Source organism: Danio rerio, chromosome 12 (genome assembly GCF_052040795.2).
Source record: "Danio rerio strain M-AB ecotype USA chromosome 12, GRCz13ab, whole genome shotgun sequence".
NCBI lineage: Eukaryota > Metazoa > Chordata > Actinopteri > Cypriniformes > Danionidae > Danio > Danio rerio.
Genome location: NC_141032.1, coordinates 33,909,033 through 33,919,155, shown reverse-complemented (window position 1 = coordinate 33,919,155; position 10,123 = coordinate 33,909,033). Strand labels below are relative to the sequence as shown.

The window sequence follows — 10,123 nt, the reverse complement described above, 5'->3', positions numbered from 1 at the left end:
CCATATTATACATGAAATAGGGTCATATCTTGGTTGTAAGGGTCTCCAACAACAGTTTAATATGCATGCAAGGTCAAAAAACACTTTCATGGTCTTATAATCTGCATTTATTTTTACCTAATTATCCCAGCGACTCCTGTATGAATCGTCCAGTGATTCATTTGTTCCCAAACCCCTCCTTAGCGCGAAGCTAATCTGCGCTGATTGGACCAATGACAGTCTGTTGCGATTGGTCGACTGCCTTCAGTCAGAGAGTGAAATGCCAAACAGCTAATCAGCAATATAAAAGTAATCACAGTTCATACACGCTCGATAGTGTAGGCGTGGAGTTTAGCTGCCAGTGGGTCAATGTAAATACAGACTATGGACTTGAAAATACAGACAATTTTATTGAGCAAAAACTCCAAAAACAGTTGAGGAGATCTCCTAGCTTTTCACTCTGCTCTTTTCACAGACACACACACACATATTGCACAAACACACACACGCACTTAACCCTGCTCCGGACGACAACGCGCGCGCGCGCACACGCACACACACACACACACACACACACACACACACACACACACACACACACACACACACACACACACACACACACACACACACACACACACACACACACACACACACACACACACACTTTGGACGACAGCGCGTGCACACGCACACACACACTACTCCTCGTCCATGGAGCTCCGTTAACAAAACAGCACGCGTCGCGTTTTTAACGTGACTTTGCACGCGATAAGAGAATATAGCCAGTTAACCTGATACAGTACAACAAATCACAACTAAATACATTTGCAAGCTAGAGTCAACGAGGCAACTTTAATCGCACGTACTTACACTTGAGAAATGGAGGAAGAAAAATCCATCCTGACGTCCATCAGTAAGTTACTCTTTACTGATCCTTCCTTTAACAAACGCAGATGAAGTATTCTTTGTAGCATGTAGTTTCCAGAAGTTTCCAGTAGTTTCCAACTGCTTGGCTATAATGCTGAGGTTTCATCTTTGGGTAGAGACTCAATATATCCATCTGCAGTGTGACTTCAATCGACCGGCATGTTTGTGTGTGTGTGTGTGTGTGTGTGTGTCTGGGTTTCTGCGTCAGAGGGCGGGGCCTCAGGTTTGAAATCTCCCGGGTTTGCACGTGCACGTGAATAACTTGGTTTCGTTCGTACGTCATGGCGAAACACCTAATGAATCGGTATCAAGGCGACTCGTTTGAAGCACTATGAGTCGACTCTTTTATAGATGAATCAACAGTTTTAAACACTGTACACCAACAGATTTAAGCCTTAGCTGGATACTTAACTTCACTTAGAGCTGTGTTACACACTACATGGAGGGGAATTTTCAAAAACCCATAATATGGGCTCTTTAATTGAAAGAATGATGAAAACACCAGAAGACTACTAACAGAACAATGAGAAAAATATTGACAAAAAACAATACATTAAACAGAGTGTTTTAGCTTAATATAAATGTAGGATATGTAGCTTAAATATAGCTAAATGTTACATCAATGAATGGATTCGTATTTAAATACAGCCACACATAGCTTTCATAACACATGCTGCAATTAGAGGAAAGCCTGCAAAAAAAGAAAAAAACAATAATGAAAAATAAAATATTAATAAAGATGTGTGCGAAGATGTACTAATTGAATAGTTCTGTAGTCTTACTCTTTGACAGAGCTGATGCAGTATTGGGTTCTGAGGGTTCTTCACTGTGTTCTGCAGGTTCTTCAGAATCTGGTTCTTTAGGGTGATGAATAGAATTTTATTTAAAAATACATCATACGTTATGAATGCTTAGATTAAATACAGAAACTTACCAGATGTGAATTCTCCACTGCAGCTGATATCTACAGTATAAAACACATTATTATTAATAAAATTTCATAAATAATAAAGTATATCATAAATAATTTAATATTTAACTTTTAATATTATTTACATTCATATATATTTGCTTTGGCTTAGTCCTTTATTTATCAGGGGTCGCCACAGTGGAATGAACCGCCAACTATTCGGGCATATGTTTTACACCTCAGATGCCCTTCCAGCCTCAACACAGTACTTAAAAACCGCATACATTCACACACACAATCATACATTACAGCCAATTTTGTTTTCCTAATACACCTGGATGTCTTTGCACTGTGGGGGAAACTGGACCAACCAGAGGAAATCCACACGAACACGGCGAGAACAGGCAAACTCTATACAGAAATCCGAACTGGCACAGCTGGGATTCAGACCAGCGACCTTCTTACTCTGAGGGGACAGTTCTAATCACTGAGCCACCATGCCACCCTTATTTTACATTTATTTACTGTTTGTTTTGACTCACCTTGTTGGTCACGGGCACACTTTTTTCCTGCAGTGTTAAAGAACAAGTTTTTTTTCTGTATGAAAATCAGAATTGATCATTTATTATTACCAGACATTGCTTTGTTGAAAAGTTTTGTGATATGTATTACCTTTAAGATTGATTTGTTTGTAAGAATCCATGCACAGTATAGTGTGTGCTGACCACTTAATACAAGTCTCTCCATTTCTGTGCTGGATTTGACATGATGATGTTGAGTTGTCAGAGCTACAGATTGGGTTGTTTCCATTCAATGGCTCAAAGCAAACGATCTTGTCTTTACTCTGAATCATCACCATTGTGTAGTTGCAGTTTTCTGCAAATACAAAACACAATTCAATCAGGCACATAATCGACCAAGAACAAAAAAAAAAAAGAAAGAAGGTAACACCAGATAGAATTCCTGCAAAAAAACAATAAATAGATATAAAAAATACAAATCCTTATAATTATTTCTGACTGGCAACTGTAATTTTATCCATTACAAGTTTTAGCAGTTTAGTAATAATGATTAATGGTTGACAAATCTTTTTTGCTGATGTTAAATGCAGTTTGGGGAAAGTTACTTTTAAAAGTAATATACAGTATTAGAATCTTGCATCACCATTAAATGTGGTATACTTTTTAATGAAAGTAGCGTTTTACATTGTTTTGGTTTTTTTACTTTCTATGTGAGGGGAGAGTTTGCTTATAAAAAAAAAATCAGGCTTTCATCAAGTCAAATATACGACTTTTTAATTATTACTTTTTATAAAAGTATTTAAGGACACTTAAAAATATATAATTAAAAAAAGTAATGTGGTTGTACAACAAAAGTGAAATGTGACATGAATAAACCTCAGGCTAAAACAAATGTACATTCATGTGTAGCTTAGGAACAGCTTGGATAATCTTTTCTTGACTGAATAAAGGATAGGACACATGGAAAATAAAGTTTAACACTCATCTGCAATGAACATCCCCAGTTTACATTTCAAAGTTCATCAAATCACAAATCATTTTAAGAGGTACTAAAGGATATGTAATCTGTTTGTGCAAGTCACAGCTATACTTTTTTCCAATTTCTCACAACAGTGTCAATATTGTGTATCAATTTCACCACTTACAGTTGAAGTCAGAATTATTCGCCCACCTGTTTATTTTTTCCCCCAATTTCTGTTTCAAGAGTTCACACTTAGCTGATGATTTAACAAAGCTTATTTGGCATGCTGTCCCAGGAGAGAGCCCCGAGCTCAAGGGCTCCTCGAGCCCGGGGCTTCCTCCCGTTGGCAGAGCAAGAAGGGAGCCCGAGCTCGGTGGATCTCAGAACTCCCCTGCTGCTGTAGCTAAGGGAACACAGGGGTTAGACAAATGCTTGATTGTTATGAATGTTGAATGTCTTTGGATGGTGGGAGGAAACCGGAGAACCCGGGGAAAACCCACGCGGACACGGGAAGGACATACAAACTCCCCACAGAAACACCCACCGGTCCTATAGAACTAGGACCGGCAGTATTCTTGCTGTGTGGTTCGCAGTGCTAACCACTGGACCGCCGTGCCGCCCAATCACAGATAAAGGAGGAGAATAGGGGAGGAGGGGGGTTTCTTCCAAACGAAGATAAAGTGAACTGAAAACAGGCTATTTATGGTGCCTTAGGGCTCATATGATTGGAAGATTAGTGATTAGCAAATACGAGACTGGCCGTGATAAATCATAAGCACGTGATCCTCTCGAAATTAGTTTATGAATAAACTTCACTTAATGAAGAGAGGATTTTTTTTTCAACACATTTCTAAACATAATAGTTGTAATAACTCATTTTATATATTACTGTATATTTATATATAACTGTACACACAGATCCGGTAATCACAAAAATGTCTAAAAACAGCTTTTTCTTCAAATCTTAGATCTCAAACAGCTTTCACTGACATATCTTTAAGAGCATGATGACAGTAACCAAAATGCCTACATTTTAGGGGTTTAAATAACAACTGTCTTTTTTTAATGAAAATATAATTCAAATCATTAAGGCCAGTTAAATATGAAATAAATAAATAAATACAATTACCATTTGGGACTGCAGTAGGCATGCACCAAGAAATAATAAAAATCATCTGCAAAAAGAAAACACACATCAATTGCATACACAGTCTATATAAACACACATACATACACACACAGACACACACCCGTTTCTCAATACCGAGTGCAAAGCTTGGATTTGCATCCTTAAATGTTTAGAATTGGCGAGTTTAAGTGTACTAGGCTACTACTGCTCCGGTTACACACACAAAATAAATAAATAAATAAATAAATAAAAAATCTGGTTTAAATAAAATGAAATATCATGAACATCATGGCCACTAAAAAGGTGGTTAAGGCATTGTGTAGCCGTATATATAAATCTGCACATTGTAGTTTTGGAACGTCATATACAGTATAATACCATCAAATAAATTATGCAAAAATAAAAAGTACAGATGTGTGCTAAAAGGTTTAAATAGAGGGAAAGTCTAGAAGTAAAACTTGTGTGTTATATTAGTTCATTACACACAAAGTAAAAGATTTTAAGCCATGACTTGTTTTAATTTGAATAATTATGGATTAAAGATGAAAAACTCAAATCCAGTATTTCACAAAATTAGAATATTTCATGTGACCAATAAAATAAGGATCTTGAATAAATGTTGGCGTCCTGAAAAGTGTGTTACTGTACTGTAGGTGGTGTGGCAGAGGCGATCAGCCTTTGACACAGTTGAGGAGTTATCGTAGCCCAAGTTGCTTTAATATCACCCTTCAGCTCTTCTGCACTTCAGAGTCTCTATTCCCTCACCTTCCTCTACACGATAGCCCATAGATTTTCAATGAGGTCAGGATCATGCGAGTTTCCTGGCCAATTAAGAACAGGCATACAATGGCCCTAAAACCAGGTACTGATTGGCACTGTGTGCAGGTCCAAAGTCATGCTGGAAAATAAAATCATCACCTCCAAAAAGCTTTTCGGCAGTAAAAAGCACAAAGTACTCTAAAACGTCCTGGTATAGAGCTGCGTTCACTGTGGACTTGATAAAAGACAATGGACCCACACAAGCATATGACATGGCTCCCTAAGCCATCACTGACTGTGGAAACTACACTGGACTTTTAGCAGCTTGACTTTTGTGTTTCTCCACTCTTCCTCCAGACCCTGGGATCTTGATTTCCAAATTAAATACAAAAAGTTATTAAGAGGACTTGGAACAACTATGCAACAGACCAGTACTTTTTCTCTATAGCCCAGCACAGACACTTCTTATGTTGTTTTTGGTTAGGAGTGACTTAACACATAGAATCCTATAACTGTAGCTCATGTCATGCAGATGTCTGTTTGTTGTGGTTTTTGATGCTCTGACACTTGACGCTTGATAATCAAGGCAGAGGTCCTACTTGTGCACCTTTTCCAGCCACATTTTCCCTCTAGCCACATTAACACTCTATTAATACACTTGAATACTGCACTCTTTTCCATTCCAATGATGGTCTTCTATACAACCATCAAGTCAGCAGTCTTCCCCGTGATTCTGAAACCTACTAATCCAGACTGACACAATTTCAAGGATTTGTATTATTTGTGGACTAGATTGAGACACAGGGAGCCTACAATATAATGAACAAGTTTCACTTTTTGAAACAAATTATTGAAATAAATGGACTTTCCCTCGATATTCTATTTTTTGGCACACACCTAAATATTGATTCAAATTCACAAAATACATTGTTTACAGGAATACTATTTCATAATTTATATAACTGGAACATTACACACCATTCTAGGAATGCTGTAATCATTCATTTTTTAAAAAGTTTTATAACATTTTTCATATTGTTTTGATATTTCTACATTTTTAATCAAACATTTGCCCTGAAGTTCTAAGCAAAGTGAGAAATACTAAGTAAATTTCTAAATACATTATTTAAAATGCAAAAAAGAAATAGACCTTTACATGTGGTCATAATATACAAACTATTAAATAATTTAATTTACAGAAATGGTACTGTACTGTGATAAAGATCATTATCAGGATCCGAGATGACTTATATTGTGTTGCACAAAGAAATGAAGAGTTCAACTCAGAATTCAACAAAACTAGTTTAAGTAAACTGGCCACAAAACAGAACAGTTAAGATTCCCCAAAAAACATTCAGCTCATTTTAAATAAGTTGTTTGGACAAGCAGCAAAAAAATTTTTCATTATTTTTATTTATTTATTTTTTTTTTTGATGTGTTAGATTGTGGCCACACTTTACAATAACATTTAGTTAGTTAATGTTAGTAATTGCATTTACTAACATGAACAAACAATGAACAATGCGTTTATTACAGTATTTGTTTATGTTAGTTAATGAAAACACTTGTTAGTTAACTCATGGTGTTAATGTTAACAAGGATAAATTTGGACATTAAAGGTGCAGTAGGCAGTGTTATAATGACATTTTAGATCACTTGTCAGTTTATTCTTGACTTGAGCTTCTACTTACTGTCACAGGTCTTTACTTCAGCCTCTGGACAGATTCTAAACCTTGTTTAAGTCCGAAAAAATGTCACTAGACTACACCTAGCCTATTTAAACAGCAGCAACAACAAATTCATTAAGCTGAAACACACATATTAAACATATACAGTGTTTAATACAAATATCACTTTATATAATCAATTAATATAAACAGAATGATCTAAATACCTGTGACAGAAAGTAGAATCCCAAGAGAAGAATAAACTGAAAATAAAACTCATCTAATAATTTAAGATAAGCAGATCTGTTAAACATAAAAGTGGAAAATGTGCAAGTCACATAGCAGAAAAACACAACAAACTTCACAAAGGTTTATGGATTTTTTTACATGCTCATTCAAATAATAATGAAACAAAAGTAATTTTTAAAAAAAGGAAAGGTAATATTTTGAGGACTACATTATTGCATTCTTTTTTTTCAACTTCTTTGATGTCCAATGGCTGGTGGATATATCTCAATCTTCACTTTTTGCAAATTAATCTATCTTTATTCCTTGATAGATTCAAGGAATAACGATATAAAAATAGATTCCTTGTTTGCATGTATGTATGTAGGGACTCTATGGCAGTGGACAGTATTGTGCAATACTGTATACTGTACATAATTGTTGGTTCTTCCTTCATAAAACTAATTAATAATCTGACATCTCTGTTGTTATCATTATAGCCTAGCCTACACAATGGCTGACTGGCTACACAATGTTCTACATTTTTTGTGGTGGGCTTTATGTATTTAATTTTTTTATTATACTGTTTACAATTATTAATTTGCATATAAAATATAGACATAAAAGGTTTAGAAAGTGGAGTGAAGCTGAATTAAAGCCCTGTGATATTGAATAACTATAAAACTGCAAATGTTAAGATAAAGGAGTAGCAGGTGTTTAACAACACAGAGTGCAGATTTAGCTGTCATCCCGAGTTAAAACCGCTCCAGTCAGTCATGAGAAGTCCAGAAGCAGAAGTAAAAAAAAACATGTTCCAGCAAAGCAAACGGCAACATGTTTATGTAAAAAAAAAAAAAAAAAAGTTTATTAAAAATGGGTTGCATAATTACAGAAACAACAACACAAACAAGGGACGCTCTAGAGACATAATGATTTTTATATCATATAGACCGTATATTTAGTCACACTTTACAATAAGGTTTCATCAGGTAATGTTAGTTAAAGTATTAGCTGTACTTGTACAGCGTTGATTAATCATAGTTCAACATTTACTAATGCATTATTAACATCCAAATTCATAGTTAACATTAGGTCATGTCGGAGTTAGATATTAGAAATGATCTGAATTAGATAATAATCTGAGTTAACATGGACTAACAATGAACAACTGTATTTCCATTCACTGACGTTAACAAACATGAATGAATACATATGTAACTAATGCATTTTTCTGTGTTTGTTCACGTTGGTAAATACATTAACAAATATTAACTTATACAACCTTATTGTAAAGTGTTTAGATCATCACTGTAACATAAGTCCCCACAAATGGTACATTTAGGTTTCAGTTCTGCCCCAGAACATAAAATCAAGTTCACATACACACACTCACACTTGTTTATCATCCTTTTGCGTTGGTAGTGTTAAGTTTAGCTAGGCTAGATATATGCAACTGTTTGTGGATATGAATGAGAAGGGCTTTAAAATGGAAATGATTATGGTTAACTTGGTTGTATTACATGTGTTTTATCTTATTTATGTATTTTTAGCTATGAAACACCACAACATACATTGAGTATTAAGATTAAAATGTTTGCATATGATTTTATACAATAAATGTTTTTTTACTATAAGTAAACAATTACTTATGGGTAGGCCCCCACGGAATCTGCGAGCGCAGAATTCCGCAGATATTTAGCCCATCATTAATTCTGTTGATTTACTTGAGTAAATGTGTGTACATTTATTGAGTTTTTAAATTAATAACAATAATATTATTGACTTATATAAAAATCTTCATCCGATTTATGTACAATGCAGTTTGTAATGTATTATTTTCTGTCTTTTAGTAGATATATTATATAAGAGACTTGCTTTGTTTACCAAATGAATCTAATTGGATTTGCATTTTAAACATTAAATAAAAGTAAAATATATATATATATTTTTAATTTCACATATTAAGGTTTTAGTTATACTCCCAAAATAATTCAGCAGAAATCCACAGATTTTTACCAAAATTTTCCACATATAAAGCGTCCGGGGATTTTGTCTGGCCCTACTTATGGCTGTATTTTATATATATGTATAAAACACATGAATTATCTTCTCTCTCTCTCTCTCTCTCTCTCTCTCTCTCTCTCACTCACTCACTCACTCACACACACTCACACACTCACACACACACACACACACACACACACACACACACACACACACACACACACACACACACACACACACACACACACACACACACACACACACACACACACACACACACACACACACACACACACACACACACACACACACACACACACACACAGATTATATAGTCAAATTTCAGACTCCTAAATAACTGACAGCAAAGCAACTGGACGTTTTGAAAAATATACAAACTATTTTTTACAGCTTAATTACTGAATTTTGGTTCATGGTTATTTCTCGATGTAGATAATTATGTACTTTTGCAATATTAATATGTTAGTATAATAACAGACATCATGGTGGGCATGTCAGTTGAACAAAAGAATGTTATGGAGGATGCATTGATGATAATTTAAGATATGTGGTTTTTAAGGCAAGACTTCCTGTTTTCTCTATCACTATCGACCTACAAACTAGATCGCATGTGCTGAAAAACAGTTCATAAACTACTATATTTAGATTTGAACTTAGATGAAAGATGAATATTCAGTGATTGTGGGTGAATAATTACGTGAACACTTCATGCAAAAAAAGGAAATAAGCAAACATTACTCACCATTACAGTGATGCCATTGTGGTCCATTTTGATCGTTGAGATATGCCTACAGACTTTAGGTTGCATTCTTTAAAAACTTGCAAGCTCCACCCCACTACTCCTCCTTCTTCGATGAATGTAACTAATAAATAGAAAGCTTACTCATGCAAATATGCATATGTCATGACTCTGGGTTTTTTTTGCTTAAAAAAAAAAAAAAAAAGAAAATCATGTACAGTGATGATCAATGATGACACAATGAGCAGATTTTTAACTAATTGTTTAGTGGAAGAGAA

At 34.9% G+C, this 10,123-nt stretch overlaps 1 protein-coding gene across 1 annotated transcript; it reads right to left on the bottom strand.

Moving 5' to 3' along the window:
- Positions 1 to 1,356: 1,356 nt before the first annotated feature.
- LOC147834508 (uncharacterized) lies at positions 1,357 to 10,038 on the bottom strand. The gene is made up of 7 exons (XM_087276556.1): positions 9,849 to 10,038; positions 4,431 to 4,476; positions 2,492 to 2,695; positions 2,362 to 2,388; positions 1,844 to 1,873; positions 1,692 to 1,766; positions 1,357 to 1,600 (listed from the first exon to the last, which is right to left on the bottom strand). Exons 1-7 carry the CDS (start codon positions 9,912 to 9,914, stop codon positions 1,548 to 1,550), a joined length of 501 nt encoding a protein of 166 aa, XP_087132682.1. The 5' UTR covers positions 9,915 to 10,038; the 3' UTR covers positions 1,357 to 1,547.
- Positions 10,039 to 10,123: the final 85 nt, after the last annotated feature.

Coding starts and splice junctions, on each gene's coding strand:
- LOC147834508 (XM_087276556.1), bottom strand. CDS start 9,914: ATGCAACCTAAAGTCTGTAGGCATATCTCAACGATCAAAATGGACCAC. Junction 2,696..4,430: donor GCCTACTGCAGTCCCAAATG/GTAATTGTATTT, acceptor TTGTATTTGCAG/AAAACTGCAACTACACAATG. Junction 1,601..1,691: donor TGCATCAGCTCTGTCAAAGA/GTAAGACTACAG, acceptor CTTTTTTTGCAG/GCTTTCCTCTAATTGCAGCA.